At 37.5% G+C, this 22,149-nt stretch overlaps 4 protein-coding genes across 6 annotated transcripts in view; 1 reads left to right on the top strand and 3 right to left on the bottom strand.

The window, feature by feature from the left end:
• Positions 1–2,836: 2,836 nt before the first annotated feature.
• si:ch211-176l24.4 lies at positions 2,837–4,972 on the top strand. Its single transcript, XM_044124488.1, has 2 exons — positions 2,837–3,241; positions 4,457–4,972. The coding sequence occupies exons 1-2, from the start codon at positions 2,999–3,001 to the stop codon at positions 4,601–4,603; spliced, it is 390 nt and encodes a 129-aa protein (XP_043980423.1). The 5' UTR covers positions 2,837–2,998; the 3' UTR covers positions 4,604–4,972.
• Positions 4,973–5,027: 55 nt separating this feature from the next.
• LOC122835423 (phosphatidylinositol N-acetylglucosaminyltransferase subunit Y-like) lies at positions 5,028–5,510 on the bottom strand. The gene has a single exon (XM_044124490.1). The coding sequence runs from the start codon at positions 5,508–5,510 to the stop codon at positions 5,298–5,300; it is 213 nt and encodes a 70-aa protein (XP_043980425.1). The 3' UTR covers positions 5,028–5,297.
• On the bottom strand, positions 5,028–6,903 carry LOC122835422 (protein preY, mitochondrial-like). The gene is made up of 2 exons (XM_044124489.1): positions 6,608–6,903; positions 5,028–5,745 (listed from the first exon to the last, which is right to left on the bottom strand). The coding sequence occupies exons 1-2, from the start codon at positions 6,808–6,810 to the stop codon at positions 5,604–5,606; spliced, it is 345 nt and encodes a 114-aa protein (XP_043980424.1). The 5' UTR covers positions 6,811–6,903; the 3' UTR covers positions 5,028–5,603.
• Positions 6,904–18,472: 11,569 nt separating this feature from the next.
• LOC122835809 (polypeptide N-acetylgalactosaminyltransferase 18-like) overlaps positions 18,473–22,149 on the bottom strand; it is a 131,271-nt gene continuing 127,594 nt past the window's right edge. For all 3 annotated transcript variants that reach the window (XM_044125173.1, XM_044125172.1, XM_044125174.1), the window contains exon 11: positions 18,473–19,912. In XM_044125173.1, the coding sequence (XP_043981108.1) occupies positions 19,766–19,912 (147 nt within the window). In that variant the 3' untranslated portion in view covers positions 18,473–19,765. The remainder of the gene's footprint in view (positions 19,913–22,149) is intronic.

The raw sequence follows: 22,149 nt of genomic DNA on the forward strand, positions 1-22,149 counted from the left end.
TTGGAGTTCAATAAAATTATATCACAATAAATTAAAAAAGTAAATTAATTTAATTTCATCATGTTTTGAGAATCTGCTTCTCTCTGTCTGAAGCCAGCTGGTCTCAGCTGAGAAGGAGTTCAAGTGTCTTGTTCACAAATGATGGTAGAAAGGAGAGGAAGATGGATAGAGAGATTGACGCCTAGTCTGTGACGACTGTAATGCTCACACTTTCCAGATTGTTGTGCTGGAGAAAGAACAAAAAGCTGTCAGTTTCCTGCTCTGTCTGGGTTCTGACCATAGGTTAGGGTCAGGGTCGTTTGGACATGTAGAACATGACCAAAAGAATGAGATAGTTTTCTCTACTTGATCTCTTTCCCTAGCAACTCAGTCTCAGGAAGTCAGACAATAATTGATGGGCGAAAAATCCAGGTCTTGTAGCATATTGTTTAAATATTGATTGTAAATGTTGATTAGAAAATGTAGTGTTTACTGAGATGGTACTTATTATAAAAGTTAGAAAATAATTGGGTTAAATGATTGAAAAAGACATTTACATGGATGCACGTGCTACCACTAATGTCAAATCCCGGTCGAGGCTTGTATAGTTTGTATTTTGTCTCTGCATGCCTAGATTCTCTCTGGGCACTCCAGTTCCCTCGCACAGTTCAAAACCATGCACATAACACTGTAATTAATCACTCTAAATTGCTGTGCAGAGTGTGATCTTCAGAGTGCATGCATTCTTGTTTGTCCTACGTATCTTTGTGTTACAGTGTTTTGACTGGTGACCTGTCCAGGGGTGTCTATGTCTGGCCCACAGACGGCTGGAGATAGACTGGAGATACCCCTTCACTGTAAATGTGCAATAGGTCTGTTATAGTAAATGATAGGATGTAACTTAGTAATTTAAAGTAAAATTTCATTACTCACAACCATATCCTTAGACAGAACAACAAAAAGAAGCTTTTGAAAATGCTTTAGTTTTCTAAGAAGTTAGACTTTTTGGATCAGATTAGCAGCCTATTGGTATACAAACAAATCAGTGGGCTTGAACAATATCACTAAAAACAGGCTGCTGTGTAGTATAAAATATATTTTAGCCCACTCAGGATCACCCCCAGGCGGTCTCTGTCAGAGAAAGTTTTCAAGCTTTAACTGAGTTGCAGAGAAAGTCTGAGTCACAGCATATCAGTGAGTGTGATCATATAGAGTAGGAGGAGTGGAGGCAGACGGTTTATTTGGATTATTCACGCAGTTCAAAAGAAATAATGTGCGAATGCAAAAAGCTAATTACAGATAGCAAATTCTTGTTTTTTTATGCTAAGACTCTTGTTAGCAGATTGTTTAAGATTTCAGAATAAGTCAGAATATTATTGAAAAGATTATTTCAGGATCTACATGCCTATAGTTCTTGGTATTTTCCAAACTTCATTTCTCTTTATCGTGATGATTTTGTTTTTTGTTTTTTTTTTGGGGGGGGCGGGGGGGGTTCAGAAAGAAAAACATAACATAAAATTAGAACATTACATCAAACCTATAAAAAAACATTTGATGGTACAAAAAATATGGTTTTCATAAAAAGCATGTTTAAAGGTTATTTTAATAAGACGTCTTTGATGTGGAAAGTAAGCCTCATCCGAAAGCATTTATTGAAGGTAACTGTGTGTATACATATTAGTGAATTTCTTGTAAACTGTAAATGCACATATTAAGCGCCCATGGCGACATCTAGTGGTCCAAACTATTTTTACAACATAAATTGAAAAGATTAGCCTCCTTCAGGGGAAATTAAGCATTGATTAAAGTCTTACACTCATGAGTAAAACTATATTTTAACAAAACTCAAATTTAATTTCCTCAAATTATTGTTAAATAAAACTTATTGCTAAATTTAGATTTAAAAAGTGAAAATGCAAATAGTTAGACACCAGCTTTACGTGGTGTACTTGAAAGCACCACGAGCAGCGCCGGCGGCCTCTTTGAAATAAAATCGCTCACTGGGCCACTGAAACTTCTCTTCGGGGTAATTATAATATCAGAAAGCGTTTTATGTCGTTTTTACCTAAATTTCAACGCGTATGAAGCATAGAATTTTGAAAAAGAAGCAAAAAAGGAGAAGATATACTTGGTCCCAAAGACGCCAAGTCTTGGTTTCAGCCGGTGAGTTTGCTAAATCCTTTTTATCTCATAGATACTACTACCAGCAGTTCTCTCGTAAAAAAAAGTCAAAATATTCAGGAGACAGTTGAATTACCAGCTTGGAAAACCTTTGGGAGCTTAAGGTATAAGAATAAACTAGATGTGTAAAAAATATTCCTTTTTTGTACGATGTTGTTTGTGATTGGTAATTCTCTAGACCGCGGATATTTAAGTTGTTACTTTTTAATATGCAACATTTCGCAGTTAGCTTTTTATATTAGTTCCGTCTTAGAAGTATTTTTTATGTGGAACGTTTTTTGAGGAGATGTTGCAATACTGAATATTTGTCATTGAAGTGCTTCCGAAGCACTAGCTGCTGTATCAGGCTAAGCTAATATCCTGAATACAGGATATCCTAATAAACATAAAGGCTACATTGACAATTTTCTGAGCAGTTATTACTGTTTAACAAGTTACAGGAAAAAAGTGTCTGATTTTTAAAGATTAGTGTGGAACATTTCCCGGGTGTTTTGTTCACTCGATTTCATCTCAGTATTTGTAACATGTTTCACCTTTGAACATGCATCTGTCTTCAAATTTTTTTCAATTATAAAAAAAATGGGAATATAACAAATCTTTTGAAAGCTTTCAAAACTACTGATTAAAACTACTCTAGAATTTTGATAACATCTCTGGATACAGTTATACATGCGTTTATCTGAAACAATGCTGCTCATACCGTCCCTACATTGGTGAGCTGCCCCCGTGTGCTGCTTTAGCAAATACTTCAACTCAGACAGAAAACTTCTTCACCGCCGAGCTCTCCTCCTACCTCAGCTTCTCCCAGAAATACAGAGCCACTTTGGAATCTCAGAACATGAAACCTTTGGATCTTAGCTTGCCACAGAGAGCGAGGGGAGAGCAAGGGAAGACACTTGAGGTCTACAGAAAACACAAAGCAGAAAAACGTCTTGAGCAGAATGCACCAGCGGCTAAGAAGGAACCCTCGATCGAAGAAACTCCAAGCCCTCAGTCGGAAGCCGAAACCAAGTCGGCCAACACCACTACCTCCAGTGAGGACGACCACCACTGCCACGCTGGGAAGAAAGATGCGAGCCAGGTGACGCCACTTAAACGCAGGCATTCACAATAATATTTTTGAAAAATAAGCAAATGATTTATAAAGTCTCTCTGTTTCTGTATTTTGTGTTACAGTAAAAAATAAAAATAAAATAAAAAATGCTGATTTGTGCAAACTAATACACTGGTTGGCTGTAAAAACAAAATTCTCTATACTTTAGGTGAAATTCTAGTTGATCTTATATGATACTACAAATGCGTGCAAAATAATTGGTGTGTGTGCTGCCTACTAACGCTAATGGTGTACACTTTTGGTGAACAATTTGAACAGACTCATCTTAGGAACCTTGAATCTAACTTGGGGCTTCTCATAACTTATTTGAGCCATTTATTTTCCAGCATTGAATAATTACCCAACTTTTACTTTAAAAACAAGCACAACGTTCATAAGCTTGAATTTATTTATTTTTTGAATCCAGACAAGCTCACATTTTACATAAAAGGTCAAATATATCAAATTAACAACCTTTTGCTATAATTCTGGGCTCAGTATTTTATTGGTGGAGTCAGTTGAAACTAGCTGTGATCCGAGTTTGGCATCACTGTACTCTTGGGACACCCATTCAAAGGGAAGTGGAAGAAACATCCAAGGAGCATCAATGTTGTTTTCTGCACCAGTACCACTAACAGCATTATGTGTGAGCGATGAGGTTGAAAAGGTTCACATTGGCTGCTCCAAACAAACTTCCTGTCATAGCTTCAAGGTAGATGGTAGAAACCTTGACCCAATTGGATGCTTGAGCACAAACACTCATCAAATTCAAATTGGATTTAGTAAGTTAACATTATTCTTCTGGAAATTTTTTTCAATTACATTCTGGTTTATCAAGATTCACCTTTAGATAAATATATTGCCACCTTTTGTTTCTGAGTTTGTATCGAAGTAAGGAGTTTTAATTGTTTTACTAGACTAGCAAAAAATATCTCATTCACAATCAAACTTGAGAGATATTTCAATACTTTTTAATTGACTGTAGATACATTTTCAATGCACAATTTGTAGAATTTGCCTTTCTCCTTTAAGGTGGTAGGGAAAATCATTTCTGCCTCTTCTAGACTTGGAAAATACTCTGAGCAGTTTCTACGCTTTCCATACTGTGTTTCGCAGTTGGATATCTTACTATTATGTTTACACAAAAACAGAGTCTGTGATGGTTGTGCCACTGCTGATCTTTGTCTTTTGCTTGAACTTCAGGTCGGAGTGGTCCAGCTGAGACTCAACAAACCCTTCTTCTTCAAGACGAAGGGAGAGGGGCAGTCGCCTCGTCCAATTTCGCCACTGATGAAACTCACTCAGGGAAGAGATATAGAATCCAAGAAGTGCCGTTCAGGAAGAAAATGATTAAGTTTGAGCTCATCTCATTTTGGTAGCTAGAGGGCTTAAAACATCTAGATTTCCCTCAGCATGCTTGTGACATGAGCTTAGGAGCCATTGTTGTCAACATTAATTTAGCGGGTACTATTGTTTTAACTTACACTAAGTGGTTAAAAATCAGTTGCCTTTTGCAGTTCCAACCATAAACTTTCTATGAATTTCTAGTTCATTCTGTCAATGTTACATTTTCTGCAGTTATTTTGTTACATGCTTTGAAGTTTGAAAAATTCTCTAACACCAATTTTTATATTTGACAAAACTTACATCAAACTGTAGTTCCTCGTTTTGTTATGTGAGAAAATTGCCTTTTATCTATTAAAGTTAATTTATTGAGAAGATAGTGTGGTTCACTTCCTTTCGCCATAAAAACAGGCTACAAATTTCTCAAAAATATTTAGCACTGAGATTTAATTGTTTAATCTCTACAGAAACAGAAGTTTTAGGTTGTATTCACAGGTGTTTTACATTTACACTGAGACTAGTGCAGGGGTACATATTTCTACCTGCAGTTTAAAAAATACAGCAAAATACCTCCATCTTGGCAGATTTCTAACAGCTCTGCATTGTTGTTTGAAAAATATGTATCGAGGAGCTGAAAAATCCCAAGTTACGCCAGAAAATATTTACATTTTTATGGATGAGAACATTTAATGAGAATAGTCTAGTTGTGCCTGAAGAGCTTGATCCCCATCCAGCTCCAAAGGTGGAAGAAGACATAGACTGGGATGGTGACCGGCAGCAGCAGGCTGTAGAAACACAGACTGTTGCTGCTGGTGCAGCCCTGAGGGAAGTTCTCATCCACAGCGGCAGAGAAGAACAAACCACACAGAGACACAATGGGAACCAGTCCCACCATCATGGACAGGGAGAACATTCTGGCAGTTCAACAATAACCCACCGCTGGATTCAAATCACTAAGTCAGAGGATAGATGAATGTTAGTTAGAGTTTGGTCCAACAAAGATATTCTACTCTGCAGGTGTGCTTGGAGTTTGAGTGTCTTTCTGTATCAGCCTGGCCTCCTGTGGGATCATGTTTGGAATGCCATCAACGATGGGATATGCAATGCCGAGCTCCTCGTTGATCAGCTCGTTGGTGTTGGCATCGTACCTGAAAATAGAGAAGACGTGTTATTCTGCCATGACCACGTGCTAGTATACACAAGCGAGAAACTTTTTATGAATGCATTCTACAAGAATCCTTTCATTTTATTTTCTTACCAATTTGCTTATTTCCTGGTGTAAAAATAATACCACAGAATGACTTCAGAAAACAAGATATAACTTGTTTGCTTGCAATCTTATGCAGTGAAATGTGGGATCTAAATGTTTTAGCGTTTTATATTGTAGCAGTTTGGGTTCAGATTACAAAAAGGCAAATTCTAAAGTTTTTTTTCTTTTCTTTTTGAGCTTGAAAGCTAATCGGTGACAAGCCAGATGAGTTATAGCAACCTTGAATTTTCACAAACTAAATACGCAAGTCACTATTACTGCATACTGGAAAATTTGCATATAACAAGTTGTTTAAGTTTTCTATTCGGGATTGTGAAAAGCCTTCCCAAAAATATCTCTTTTTGAGATATACATTTAGTACGGGTTAATTAATTAAAAACCTAGATTTTCTATAAGATGTTTTTTTTAATGGTTATTTTTGGGGGGCAGTTTACAGATTACCCTCTGACTGAGGTGTTTTCAAGATAAATTCAATAATTAAAGTAGTTTTTTAATATTCACACATAAAATAAAGCAACTAAAAAACTGCGTTTATCTATAGTCGAATTCAGGTTAACATTTTAGATTGGGGACTAAGATTATAGTTCGTGCAGGGCCGCTAAAAGCAGCGGAAAAGTCGTTTGATCAAGTCGGATGCCAACGTCAGCGCCGTCCTGTTTAATTAATCTCACTGTTTCAATCTCAAATGCACCTTTTCTGCTCCTGACGCCCTTCAAAGAGAAACTCAGTCACCTGTTTACCTCAGTGGCTTCTTGGACAGCGGACAGACCAGCACTTCCAGCAGGGAGGAGTCGAAAGAAAGCTGCACCTCGTCCTTCACCTCGGCGAAGCTCCTCACCGACACACGGCAGGCTGTCAGCGTCTGTATGGACGAAGCGCGATTCACATGACGGTGAACACGACCCGTTTGTGTCGCCAACCTGCTCAGAACATTCTTCAACATGACCAAAACACTACGCTGAGCAGGCTCCTCTCCAGCAAGTAGGGTTGGTTTCAGTCTAACTGGAATACAAGTCCGACTAGCAACATATGAACGGCTCCGAAAGGTTCCGCTGAAAGACTGTTCTAATTAAAGCACAATAAATGTGACTTAATAACTATTGCTGAATAATTGTAAGTGTGGAATTTAATTTACAATGTTACAAATGACTACACAATTAGTTATGTTAGTCTTTGTGTTTAGTATTTGTCGTTTTTACATTTTACCACATGATGGCAGTGTTTCTCTTTCATTTCACTTATTTGAACCCATTTTCTCTGTTGAACAATTGTCTAGAATTGGGCCATGATTATTTTAAAAGCATTTGAATTACACAAATGACATTTAATGAGAGTTCCCTTTTTATTAATAAATGTAATTTCTTATGAAATATCTGAAACTCACAACTTTTAATTACATTTTGTTTTATTATAGTGAAAAATCACACAGGTCACATCTGCTGTTTGGAAGAAACTATTGTAGAACAAAGTTTGTGGACTTTTACAACAGCTGGCATTTGTATTCTAGTTTTATTGAAGCCCCACAGACCTTGTGAAATGATTTCCCAGCAGGTAAAATCTATACAGAATTAAATATTGTCAGTAACTCTGCTGCCAGAGCAGCAGCAGCAGCAGAATGCCTTTTCCAAGCCATACGACTGAAGATATTGCTCTGAGACTTTCCTGGAAAGGCTCCAACTTGTTTTAAAACTGCCTCCAGCTGTAATATATCCTGCCACTTGTTACATGACAGACCTGCTAATACACTCTCTTTTTTTCTTTTTCCAGTCACCATGGGATGTCTTGAAAATGCTGTTGAAGAGCTGTACACGTTTACTCTATCTTTTTTTGGGTGGGGACCTGTTTACTCATGATATATCCTTCCGCTTTGACAGATCTGTGGAACACTATGGTGCAGATAACACCAAACACCCTCAATATGACTCCTGCTATAAATAAGCCAGAGTTTCTCTTTTCAATAAACAAAACAGTAAGAAAAAAACAAACAAACAAAACAAACAACCTGTAAATAAAATTCTGAAAGCAATGTTTCCTCTGTGGACCATGAGTCTGATAAATAAATAAAATCAATCATACAATACTTAACTTTTTAAAACATTTTAGCTACTGAAGCTACATAAATCTTAAGAGTTTCTAATATCTAGTAAGCGATTTTACAATTTGATGAAGAAATTTAGTATAAAAAAAAAACATTTTTTTAAAACATCTATGAATTTGTTGAAGATTTCAGAAGCAAGGCAAACTGGATCATAAATTACGGTTGTGTCTCTACCAGTTTGGCACATCCAAAGACTCAAACCGTTGTCCATTGATCTTTGCAAAATCACTAGAACTCAGTCACACTGAGTAGCATGATGCTATCACCACCACGTTTAAAAGTTTGGATTATGCATTCAGTGTGTGTTAGTTTTATGTCACAGGGCTTTTTGCATAGTGACCTTGCAAACGACCATTGCATGAGCATTGTATAGTCATTGTATGACCTCTTGTTTGCAGAAAGTTCCGTTTTGCTCTCATTTGACTAAAACAACTTCCTTGATATGTTTGTCTTATCCTCTTGATGGCTTGCAGGATTGCTTAAGGTTTTCCTTCAACAATGGCTTTGCTCTTGTTGCTCTTCCTTTAAATCTGGATTTTGTGTAGAGGATGACCGGTAGCCATAATGTGCACAGGTTTAATGCATATTCACAGTCCAGGTGTGGCAGAACAATAGTTATTACCAAGTTATGTTACAAATAGTTGTCTATACTGAAAACAGAAAATGCAAGAAGGAGTGTTTATAAGGAGTGTTTAATCCCCAGTTGTTTACATGGAGAGAAAATATAACTGAATAAGACAAGGTAAGACAAGACAAGACAAGACAATATGAGATAAGATAAGATAAGATAAACTGTATTGATCCCAGAAATGGAGGATTACTACTGAGATTGTGAGGTTAAAGAGAGTCTGTGTGGAGCAAAAGTTTGAAATCACTCCTCAGATCTTCATATTCTACTTCTAAGGAGCAAGACTTACTTCCAATCTTTTAAAGTGGTTTTGAACAATATCACTGCAGTCTAGAACATCTCTGTAGAGGATAAACAGTATCTGAAATGAGAAAAAAAAAAAAAAATCAGCAAAAACCTGAGACCAGAGATGCTTCTTACGGTTTCTGGTATTTATGTGAAACTGTTATGGTTGGGGGTTTTCACAGTTAACTCATGAAATGCAGACATACATCTTTACAACAAGCAACTGGTATAAATATCCAATTTTAAGAAAGAAATATTTGATTACCAATCTGGTACGCGTCGCCCCTATGCTGATTTTTCCCTCGAACCCATAGGAGTTGTTTTATACGGAAACGAGTAGTAGGTCCGATTTAAATTGCCGAAACAAAACATCTACCTATGAGAATGTTTGGAACTGAAAAGAAGTGAAAAAACTAATAGACCAACATTGGTTCAAGAAAGTATAATGTAGAAAAAATAAAAATAACATAAGATGGGGAAAGTTACAAACTTTGACATGAAAAAAGTGTGGCTTAATTTACCAGGTGTGTCAATAACTTTGAGCTGAATTGCATGTCCTTTATTTATTTTCTATTTTTTTTGTAAACAATACTGATTGTTGTTGAGTTTCGTTGCTGTTTTTCAGCTGTTTCTATTTTGTTGTCCATCAGTTGCTTTTTTGTTTGCTAAAGATTTACTTTTTTTGTCGAGTCATATTTCTGGAGTCAGCAACTCACAGCAAAATTCTGTAAATTCACTGGTTGTAAAATTCTTCAGAAAGTTATAAGTTTTAAATATTTTTTTTTAAAAGTACAACTTTGGAGTGCAACACAGAATAAAAAACACTGGCTTTGTGCCTCTGGGGTGACAGAGCAGCCCCCTCAGCAAGAAGCAGTTTGGATCTGGCAGCAGAGAGTCTCTCCCACGCTGTTAAACACTAATAACTTAAGAGATTTCTGGCCCAGAGAAGAACTTCTCATAACTTCTCACTTGTCTGCACAAATAACTCCACTTCACGAGAAGCGGTACTTTGCATCGCACCTTCAGGGCTATATGCATGAAGCTCTGTGTTTTGATTCGGAAGAATGTCTATTTGTTAGATGCTCCTCACAGTCATTAGGTAACCAGACACAGTTACACAACGCTCGCTGTATTGTGGTTGTATGTCTGTGTGGGAGGCAGAGCGGTGTATGGAAGGACGCGCAGCAGACAGAGCAGAGTGTCAGACATCTTCCAACCTGCAGGGAGTCTTCTGACATCCTTCATCAAGCGCCACGCTGCTGACCTTTTAGGGGTCTCTCACAGTTGCATTGGAGTTGTCGGTGACAGCTTCTTCCTCAGGTGTGCTGTGCAGAAAGGTTCTTCAGAGTCAAGTGTGTCCTTGGCAGTGCTTTTTACAGTATGGTGGGGTTTCTAAAAATCTTTTTATTTTATTATTTGTGTCCCCCAGTTTGAAAACTGTCACAGTAAACAGACAGAATCCTGCATGCTCCAGGATGACAGGTTGAATCTATTCAGGCTGCAGACCTGCATGGGAGCTCCCTCTGCTTCCTAATAAGTTGCATTCATTAGTTTAATTAACCCTGACCTAAATACTGAGTGTTTGATGGTGGTAAATTATGTCTCTCAAGACTTTCCATCGAGATAAAATATATTTATTTTCAAATTCTGTTATCTCACCTTGTTGTTTGCACAGGAGCCAATGTTTTGTCCTTGCCGCCATGAAAATTAACATTATCAAATGGTCCACAGGAGCCCATATTACTCTAAATCAGGTGTATTTTTTAAGATACTACCTGGAATTTTTTTCTTCAAATGAATTTATTCTGACACGAAAACATAGATGGGCTTTCAACAGCAGGCTTTCAAAAAATGTAAAAAAGCACAATGAAGAAGAAGAAAAAACCTCTATTAAGTCCGAAGCAAACAGTGCTGTACATGGCTTAGAGTGATGTTGAAACTTTTCTGTCTGGTTTGTTAGAGTGCAAATTCACCTCACAAAATGAAAAAAATGACATATTCTGTACTCATAATCTGCAGTTGCTGCATAAATTTCCAGTACTTTGACACAGATGCTGCCTAGGACGACTGAGTGCTAAACAAATAGGATTTCTTACTCCTCCAGCTGGTGTAAATTAGAAATCAGACAATACTTTTCTTGTTTCATGTCAGTAAGATAATACCCACACATTTCTAGATGCTACACGTCAGGGTATGACAGAATGCTTTATTTAAATTTTCTCTTCTTTCTTTTTTGAATTTAGAAGATTACTGGACCTTTAAGCCAATATTTCTCAATTCTGGTCCTCAGGGATCCCTACCCTACATCTTTTAGGTGTATCCCTTCTGCCAAATACTTGACTTTTTAAGTGGGTGATTAACAGGCGTCTGCAGCACTTGATGGCATGCAGAGGAGATAATGTAATCCTCTGAATCAGGAGTGCAGAGACACATCTAAAATGACTGGAATTGAGCAACACTCCTTAAGGCAATTTATTGAAAGCCTAATAAAGACATAACCTTATATGTTTCTGTCCATGACAGCTGAGAAAATTGGAAGCACACCTGTGGGCTTATATTAAGGCACTACATCCAGACATCTTAACTTTTAAAGACACTTCCTATCATCTGATGAAGATAAAATTGAAATGTTGGCACGCAGTGGCCATTATTGTTTTAAGAAGAAAAAGGGTGAAGCTTGTAAACCGAGGAATACCATCCCAAATGTGAAGTGGGTGTTTTGCTGCAGGAAGGAGTGGTGCACTTCAAAATCATGGGGAAGAAACATAATGTGGGGAAATGTTGTGTGGAAACATCTTACGATATCAGCCGAAAGTTAAAGCTTGGATACATTTAGATTTTCCAAATGGACAATGACTATCACCAAATTAATTATAAAAGAGAAGAAAGTCGATGTTTAGAGTGGCCATCACTCGTCATTTTAGCAGTCACAGAATACAAGTTAACTGAGTTCAACTTGTATTTAATGAGTTTAAATATAAACATGAATGAAGAAGAAGAGAAATAAAAAATGTAAAAGATCTCTGATATGTTGGTTTGTTTGATCTCATCAGATGCATGTTTTGTGGAAACTTCTTGGGAGGAATTTGTCTTGGTTATTAATAAAATAGCAAAGAAAACTGATACTGCTATGTAGAAGATAACATATTTCTAAAGTAAGTTCTTTTGGTTTTGCAGAAACCAAACCAGGCTTGCTGCTTTAAGTTGAACAGAGCCAAAGAATTTCTGTCATTCCTTTCAGCTTCTGATCTTTTCTCTGCTCAGCAAAGATTTTACCCAAAAAGAAGATTAGGTCTTTCTTTTTTTTCCCTCCCATTTAATAATTTTGCTGATGTGGCATTTGCGGTTTAATCTGATAATCAGTTCTCCTAGGACTTTCATACTCCCATGGACCCTCCTCTCCTGCTCCTGTGCTCCACGTTTCTCTCTCTGCTCCTCCTCCTTCCCTCTCGTAGTCAGCACATTCCCCTGCCAGCGAAGACAAAGAGCCTGGCTCCTGCTAATGCACCTGATTGATGGAATGGCACAGATCCAATAGAGCGTTGGCCTTCAATTAAGCCCCTCTTGGTCACCTGGCAACGCCGTTAACGAAGTGTACCCTTCAATTAAGTCGCAGTGGTTACTCAGCAGAAGCCTGGGCCAATGATGTGTGAGCGAAGGCTGGCGCCGCGTTGTTAACGCTCGCTTCAAGGCCTCAGACTGCTGCACCGGCTTTAATCACTCAGCCGGCTTTTAGTGCAACCAATCTGTGCCCGATGATCACTGTGCACACTCATGGCTCATTGACAGTGCTGGGTTACAACACCGTTGATGTTAGAAGGTCTCAGGCTTGTTTATGAGGTGTTCAGGTTAACTCCCTCAAACAATACAAGCACATAGATTCCAATTTCGTGACAAATTATCCAAGGGGATGCTTTGCTGTTTATGGAGAGGATGTTTTGATTGCTGAGCATTACTGTAGCTCTTTAAGAGGCCAGTGTGTGAAAGGATGGGTTTCTCTTTAGCAAAGATGCATATTCTCCATAATGGTGCCTATTAAAACAGAGGGGATGGCAGCAGGAGGAAAGGGGAATTAAAGAGAGAAAGAGCGAGGGAGAGCGAGAGGAGCAAGGAGGGAGAGGAAAAAAATAATAATGACAGAGTGAGAGACAGAGCGAGTCCAGCCAGCTTTTCAGCACCCTAACGAGAGAGTAGGATGCTGCACGAGGGTGATAATTGGAGTGTCCTCACAGGATACAAGACTGAAGAGGCCCACCCTTGTTCTGCCCGTGGCACATCTGCACTACAGAGGACAAACTGCCCTAAGGAAGTTTTATTTAGCCTGCTTTGATATCAGAGTTTTAAACCCCGAGCTTTGACATCAGAAAAAGCAGACTGTCCACTAAAATTTTGCCTGCTGTCATCTTCAGGGTTAACCCCCTCCCCAAAAAAAAAAACCTATAATGTAGTCTATGAGGAATTTGCCCCAGATGCTGGTGGAGGTTGTCTGGCTTGATGGTGTTGAAAGCTGAGCTGAAATCTACAAACAAGATCTCGGTGTACGAAGCCTGGGAGGCCGAGGTGGTGTAGCCTGAAGTGTAGCCCCGAGTTGACGGCATCGTCTGTTGACTTTTTTGCCTGGTAAGCAAATTGCAGGGGGCCCAGCGAGAGGAAACACAGGGGGTCTGTGATGTTCTTCAAATGCTCCAGCACTAGCAGCTCGAAAGATTTCATGATCACAGATGTCAGGGTGTGAGAGGTCTGTCACATTTAATCCTGTGATGGGGCGTTTCTTGGGAGTCAAGATGGTGGTAGGACCCTTAAAGCAAAAGGAAACCTGATGTAGCTCCCGTTTACACAACAACTGCAAGCAAATGTTTTGGCCTCTTCTAATTGTTTGGTATGGCAAAGCAAAATCTGCCCATTGTTGAACATTTATGCAGTCAGTGAAGATGCACCGATGCTATGCTCAAAATCATATTTGCACCTTTGAACTTGTGCTGTGTTGTGTCTTCTTCTTCTGGTCTTTTAAGCATGCTGTGATCATTTTGCGTGTATCAAAGTTTTATCATTTCCAGTGCTATTTGCATTTTCAAGACAACAAACGTATCTCTAAACATATCTTTAAAAAAGTCGCTGTCACTCCTGTAGTCAGTGACGTCTGCTCCTGTTTTTTCTTACTTTCCTTTTCTACAAATGCTGATTTGGGGGATTTGATAATTGGAACAAGTAATTTCTTGAAGAAATGCTAATATCCTGCAGCCTTACACATGATGCGACAAAAAAATTGGAAGCTTTTCTAGGATTGTCCAGTATTCTCATACTCCATATAATATTAGTTATAAAGATACAGTCTTACCTGGTCTGTCTAATGAATCAACATCTTTAAGGAAAATATGTTTTTATGAGAGAAACTTCTGTTTTGGCTCTTAAAATGAGTAGGTACACTGCCTTGACACTCATATATTAAAAAAAAATGATGTTGGAAAAAAAAATCAAACTGAAGAAGTGTTGACATCATCCATTTTTATTATTGGTACTTATAAATATTTTTGTTTAAATACACAAATAAAATAGCTTGGACAATTTTCATGACTTGACATTGTAAAAGCTTCCCAAAAATTGAGATACTTCCAAAAATTCAGGATCTACAAACCTGAGTCAAAAAAAAAAAAAAAAAGAAAGAAAGAAATTGAGGGTCAACAAAAGATTTGGTAAGAGATGCTACACAGTAGCCAACAGACACAGTCGAGGTCCAGTCTTCAACAAAACCTTTTCCCTCCACCATCTGACTAATGATTGACAATGAAAAGTTTCCAATATCCAAATGGCTTAAATAATTAAAACTCATCCAGCTTTTAAGATGAATTATTCACTCAGGTTGTTGAAGTCTGGGTTCTTAAATAATTGAGAGGTTGATTGCAGATCTTTTATGGCAATGCCTAATTTCTGAGACCAGCAAAAACAGATTTTATAACCAGCAAATGCCCATTGAGCAAAAATAAAACAACAAACAAACAAACAAAAAACATGCCTTTACTTGTACAGAAAAACCAAGACATGATGGCAGAATTGTTTTATGGACATAATAAATACTTCTTTACATATTAATTTAGCTGTTAGTGTTTAGATTCTTCCAAAGAATCCTGCTTTTTAAAGCATTTTGACAATAAAGAAAAAAGATAAGACTAAAAATGCTCTTGTGTTATTATGGTCACCTGGATGAGGATATTGTTTGATATTTTCTTTGGCCACAAGTAACATAGAAAAGATTTGTGAGCTGAAATTCTGAGGTGGAATGAATAATATAATTTTTCTGATAAGAGTAGTGAACATTTAGGCTGAAATATGAAGTAACGATCCTAAGTAATGGTGACAAAAAAAACAACATGTTTTCAAGGTTAATTTTGCTAAGGGAGATTAAATCAAATATTAAAATATTAAAGTGTATGAAAGTTACAATAAAAGTGTCTGAAAGTTCTATAACATGTTATCTGCTTAGTGTGTCTCTTTCGTGTCTGATTTAACCTCTAGTTCTTTTCTGCAACATGTTGTGATGGAAAAGAGAGAGGCACACTGGTCTGAGCTGCTGCAGTCTCATGCCTGGACAGAGGCAAGTAGTGAATGGATAATTCATCCACTAACAGATTGCAGATTAACTCCTACACAGATTTACAAAAGTTAATTAGCAGCCAAACGCAGTCTTGTATCATAGTGCCAAAGCTAAATGAATGAGAACATTTTTGATTTAGTGTATGAGCAACAGCAAAAGTGTTTACAACGATTAGAAGCTACTTTTTTGACATTGAAATTAGATTTTATGGTGAACAAATTGATTGCCGACACATCTTTGTTTATTTCCTATTCATCTAGATTGTTTAACCTTCACCACCACCACAGCCACGAATATTGAATCTCATTGTATTTCTTGCAAATGCAGATATGCTGCCACTTTAAAAAGCATAGTTAATCAAATATTGGCATAAAAAAGCCACAAAAAAGACGGCACTAATATAAATAAAACACAATGGATCTTTCCACTGTTTTGTAAAGCAGATACATAATTTAGAGTCGTAAATTAAAATGGATTTCCCTGGCAAAGTGAGAACCTCTGGGGGTTCTTGTTCAACAGAATCTGCACAACCATATATCGAGTGACAATGTGTCGCATGGAAACGCAGAAGGCCAGGGCTTATTGTAGCTGATTGTACTAGAAGTCTTATCTTTGTGTCTAACTGGAGTAGTCACTCACTGGAGGGGGTGCAATTAAAGATACCCAAGAAAAGCTAAGCTTAAAACTAGGCCATACAAAAGTTAAGGCAAATAGTTACTCCTTAATTATTAATATGCCCAGTTGAAATCAGCAATATTGGCATTGATATATCAATGCGATATCTGACGGACTTCTGTAGTCAGTGACTTTTGCTTCTGTCACTGACTACTTCTGTCACTGTGACAGACACATAAAAATATACACTTAAAACGACTCCTAATGGCTCACGGCAGGTCCATTTTCTATTTCATCTAAAAATCATTTATGAAGTGTAATATTCCATTGGTCTCAGAAACACTTCCTGAAGACAAGTGCTGAAACACTTGTCATCAGGACACAAAATTGGTTTTGTCAAAAACAAAAACACAGCGGTCTCCTATTTGAAGGCTGTGTCCCCCTGCTGCTGTAAATAACCGATTGTGATATCTAAGGGTTGAATGTTAGCAGGAAGCTACATTCGGTGGTGCGGTTGTGGATCAAAAGTCAACTTTAAACCATGCCAGGCAAACAGCTGTGCTGTCAGGCCTCCGTCAGCAAGCAACACTCAGCTCAGTGCATCCTTACTCAATCAGTTATTTGCTTCCTATGCCATCCTCTGTAACAAGCAGTCAATCATTTTTCATGCTTTGTTTTCTGGAGCACAAAAGTGTCTGCAATTTAGGAAACTAAAAATTCTAAGTACCAGTGGTCAATATTTGTACTCAATTTAATTCATAGATATTCAATTTTTTTGCTTTTAAAGGTCTTAAGAGGACGATATTTGGAAATAGAAAGGGACTTGTACATTTACAATCTCTAATAAAAGCTACATTCTTAACTTTTCAAACAAGTCTGCAAAATCTGCCACGAACTGTTCAGAGGGTGGGTGTAAAAATTGTGATTTCACTGAGGTTTTTTAAATTGGCTGAGGGATGAGCCAACATGTTCTGTTCCAAATTTGTTTTATCTGTGAAGTCTATTGATGTTGGACACTCGGCTGTAGAGCTGTAACTGACTGAATCAGGGGATAATTAAAGAAAAGAAATGTACCAAACATCAGCTCACAGCTTTGCATCTTTCCAGTTTCTGAAGTCGTTTTAATATCATGTGTTAATCACTAGCTTTGTTTAATTTAAGTCGGCAGGATGCAGAGTTCTTCTTAACGGATGTCTGGCATCAGTCGAACCAAAGTGCAGGCTAGAATATATCCACATTTCTGCTGTAATTTTCAGGCAACACTTGAACTTCAGAGGCTCAGAGCATTTTGACTTTGATCAAAGAAACACGTCAGTGAAAACTGATGTCTGAAGGAGAGCTAAGTTTAGAATCCACTTCACAACTAGTCTGAAGTCCTCATCTGGGTTCAGACTTTCCTAAAAATAATTAACACTCCTGCACCTGAGGACTTTACAAAGTTTTTACTTTAGTTTTTTACATATATGGTTTTTTATTTCCTGCAGAGGAAATAATAACTTCCTCTTCAGTCTTCTGTTGCGCATCTTTGAGTTGTTAATGGATACAGACACTTATCAGACGGTCAAAGATGCTAAAAACGGCCTGGCATTAAATTTCTTTTAGAAAATAATTGTTACTGTTATTTTGATGTTTTTGATGTTTCAGAATTCTGAGTTTGACCAACTACAAATTAAATGTAAATTCAGCTTCAACTTTCCCTAAAAAAAAAAAAAAAAAATTATAGAGGAAATAAATGTTGTGAGTTTAAATAAGTGATCACTATTTAAACTGTGTGATCACAGTTTAAATAGTTTATATATATATATATATGAGAAAAGAATCAGAATTTTGCAACCTAAAATTTTTTATTTTAATTGATCATGGACGTTTTACTTTGTCACAGGAGGAGAAATGACAAATTGGTATTTTTCTTTTTAGCTACTCTTGAAAATTAAAATTATTAAATGTCATCTATATGCCAATCCATTTTTTGGAAGTCATGTCAGGGAAAAGCATTTTTATTCTATGACTTCAACATGTGCCGCTGGCTGACAACTACTGGGACCACTAATTGTGTTGGGTTTGGCTTAAAGCAAAAGAATCTGGAATGAAAATATGGAAAAGCAACTGTTCAGTGGGGGCACAGTGGTGCAGTTAGTAGAGCTGTTGCCTTGCAGCAAGAAGGTTCTGGGTTCGATTCCCGGCCCGGGGTCTTTCTGCATGGAGTTTGCATGTTCTCCCTGTGCATGGTGGGTTCTCTCCGGGTTCTCCGGCTTCCTCCCACAGTCCAAAAACATGACTGTCAGGTTAATTGGTTTCTCTAAATTCTCCCTAGGTGTGAGTGTGTGTGTGAATGGTTGTTTGTCTTGTATGTCTTTGTGTTGCCCTGCGACAGACTGGCGACCTGTCCAGGGTGAACCCGCCTCTCGCCCGGGACGCAGCTGGAGATAGACACCAGCAACCCTCCCGACCCCATTAGGGACGAAGGGTGATCAGAAAATGGATGGATGGATGGAACTGTTCAGTGACTGTTGATGGGTGGGCTCCATGAGGTGGGGATTATGTTTCTCTTCCAAAAGAATCTTGCTAAAGAAAAATTAGGAGGCCGATACCATGAATCTGAAAATGGGTTTTCATTTGGTCATTCAGCTGCATAATGTTCCACAATGAAGAAGTTGTATGTCAGAAACAAAGTTCACTGTGAAATTATATTACTGAAATAAAAATTAGCTCCTCTGACATTTTATGTCAATAAGTGCTACAAAATAAAAAGTTTCATTGTTTCAAGTGTAACTTCTTTCTTTTTTATGGCCAGTTTTGAGAGAAAATTGGGTCCTTCATAAAATGTTTATTTTTTCTGAAATCCTTATGAGTTCAGGTCTTTGCTGCCCAGTTTCCAATTGAGTTGGTCTTCATGATCACAACAGGGTTACCCAGATGTTTCATAAAGTTGCATCAAAGTCTTTGTCTCTGACCACACGTGTGCGGTCCCTGCAGGACTTTCATCTAGTTTTGAAATGCACTATAAAACGTCTGAGGGGGCAGAGTTTCTATCATGCTGCGAGTTTAAATCACTCTGTCGTTGCTCAGCATTACACTTTGTCAAGTTTTTGTGTTACAGACAGACTTTAGAGCTTCTTTGATGTCTTCAATCTTACGTCAAACAGGACAATAACGACTAATGACTGCCTTCCATGTTTGATTTGTGCAAAAACATCAGCTGCTTTGCATTCTAGCAGGTTTTCTGCTCAGTCCCCCAACTATCTATACACTCAGACATTTTGGAATTATGGTCATACACCTTGTTTTGTTGATTCTGCAAAGAGACAGATGGGGTTCGAGGCACCATCTCAAACTGACAGGGACCCAAAATAACAAAGCTCCTGCAATAAACAGTCTGCTTCCATGGTTTCATGAGCCTTTCCCCTCGAACAAACCATAATACATCTCATTTTAATGGCAGGCTTAATAGCTTTGACAGCATCTGCTCCATCTGTGAGTGTCTCCTTGTTCATTTCATTTAGAAAAAGGTTGTTAAGTAACTGATGGTCCGGCCATGATTGAAGCACGTGTATTCTTGTCCAGTTTCTGGGTAAAAACTCATCCAGAGTTAATTTTTAATTTTTATTTTTTTAAAGTCCCCTGCATGTTTGGACTCTAATAGTTTCTTTATGTGTGTCATAACGCCACCCTGACAGAGTTCACTGTGGTAGGACAGTCAAAATGTTTGTGATGGTCCATTTCTGACCAGTGCAGTCCTGAATGGCCAGCTGGAAGGTGAACGCTGACTGCTTGCTCTCCACCAGCTCCAGACAACGCTGAGACTCAATATTCTGGATGGCTCCCCCCTGCAGAATAAGACAAAAAAACAAACAAGATGAAGGAATGCAGACATTAGTTTGGCACCTAAATAAATAATCTACCACCGACCCACTTGTAATGAATGTTTTCAGCTTCCTCTAATACCCTTCTGTTCTTGGAAGCGAACACGTTTACCTCTGTAAACATGAGCAGCCCCATCTTTAATGTTGACTGGAGAACATTTTTCAGTTGCATTTATGTCCAGCCCATTTACATTTACATGGATGGAGGTTATCAAATATCCTTGTCATCCATCAGATACATAAAAAGAAAGAACTTCACGTTTTGTATTTTACAATTTGCGTAACGGAACATAATGAGACATCGTCTGGTTGTCAGAAGGGCTGTAAAGTAAACACTATGAGATAAAAACATTAAATGCAATATAGCTGTAATGTTTACTTGACACAAACTAATAAAAATGGCAAAAACTGCATATGGAAAAAAAAAACACACTTAATGGTTCAATAGTTCAAATGAGGAGGGCAAGTATATTTTTAATAAAATGTATTGATTAACTTAGAAACAGCAAATAGGAATGCTTCTATAGACACAGATATTTTGCAAGCTGGAGCTCTGAAGAACACAGGAGAGAGCATCAGACTTGATAAGTGTGCTTTTTTTTTCCCTAAGGAAACTTAGGTCAAAACAAAAACCTTAAAGGCACATTTGCTTAAAAGCCATTTTTTACCAAATTCATGTCAAGCTTTAAGATTTCTGAATTACAACATAATAAAGTTGGATGTTGTCCGGAGGGAGAATGAGACAGAATGCCAATATCTAATGAAGACAACAGGAAGTGCTTTTGATAATCCGGGAGCAAGAGAATAGCGTTCAACTGGAAAAACACACGTGTGATCATTATTATGAAACTAAAGCAGATTATGATGAAACATCATTAGCTGATTAATTAGGTGACAGACAGTCACCAATGGTACAAGGCTTTTCAAAATAAGACTTTATGGCTTCAAACTTTGTGGTTTATATTCATAAAGTTACCTAAGATGCTGGCAATCACTTTTACCATCTGTCATGGGATTGTTTTGGTTGAGAGTAGTTTATTTACTCTCACATAAAATACATAGAAACATACAAAACAACATTCTGTATCTGACTGCATGTGCATGCAAATGACGTTTGTACAATAGTAGCTGGGCGCAAATACATGCACTATTACCCTCCTTGATAGCTACAGCAATTATTTTTCATAGTTTTTAAAAGTCCACAAATGTGGCTGGTCTTGTACTGTGTTTTTTAATAACCCTTAGATTTAAATTTTGGTAATGACATGTATTCACATTTTACTGCTCAGAGGTACATTGTAAATATTATAATACATTTCAAAATCAGCAAGGGTACACAAACACTTTAAACCATGGGGAGCAGAATAAGCTCTAACACAGAAGTAAACACCTGCTTATATAATGTTAATTAATCTGATTAAACAAACAACCACATAACAAAATGCAGCTTCATGCATTACAAAATAAACCTTATAATTGGTAAATGGCTGTGAATCAATTTACATCAATGGGTGATATTCATCCTACTATTAACCTTGTCATTAACCACACAATTAACACTTAACTTCTGGGATCTTTTCCAACAGGCAGCCCACCAGCTGCTAAATATGTGCTGTGAAAAATAGGTAGCTGTCAGCCATAGCCAACATTCATTTGACCTTGTGTTTGAAATTTCACAGGCTGTGATCACAAATTAATACCAGTTTACAACTGCAGAACATGGAAGGACAGGAGGCAAAAGTTCTGCCGCTCTTCTGGTTTGAGTTATGAGAGGTGCCTCACTCTTCAAGAACTTGAGCTAAAAATATATATTTAAGATTTGTATTAATATATAATATTTATGTTAAATATTTATTATGCTAAATAAAGTTTTTGCATAATTAAAATAAGCAAAATATAAAAATATAAACTTGAGCTGCGTGCGTTTTTTGCACATATAATTTTGCTATGAAGCCCCGATAACACTCCGATGCAACCAAATGCTTAATGAAATTAAGTTCACCTGTGTGCAAAGTGTCACATCACTCCCAATCTGGCAACTGTTTAAAATGTTTTCTGCTCATAAATACACACATACACACACATGCACACACACACACACACACACTCTCTCTCTCTCTGTAGTGTGATGAACTTCAACAAATTGTTTTGAAATGGTTATTAAAATCCTTCCTAGATTGATCAGAAGGAACTAGTTGTTC

The sequence above is a fragment of the Gambusia affinis genome, linkage group LG08 (assembly GCF_019740435.1).
Source record: "Gambusia affinis linkage group LG08, SWU_Gaff_1.0, whole genome shotgun sequence".
Classification (NCBI taxonomy): domain Eukaryota; kingdom Metazoa; phylum Chordata; class Actinopteri; order Cyprinodontiformes; family Poeciliidae; genus Gambusia; species Gambusia affinis.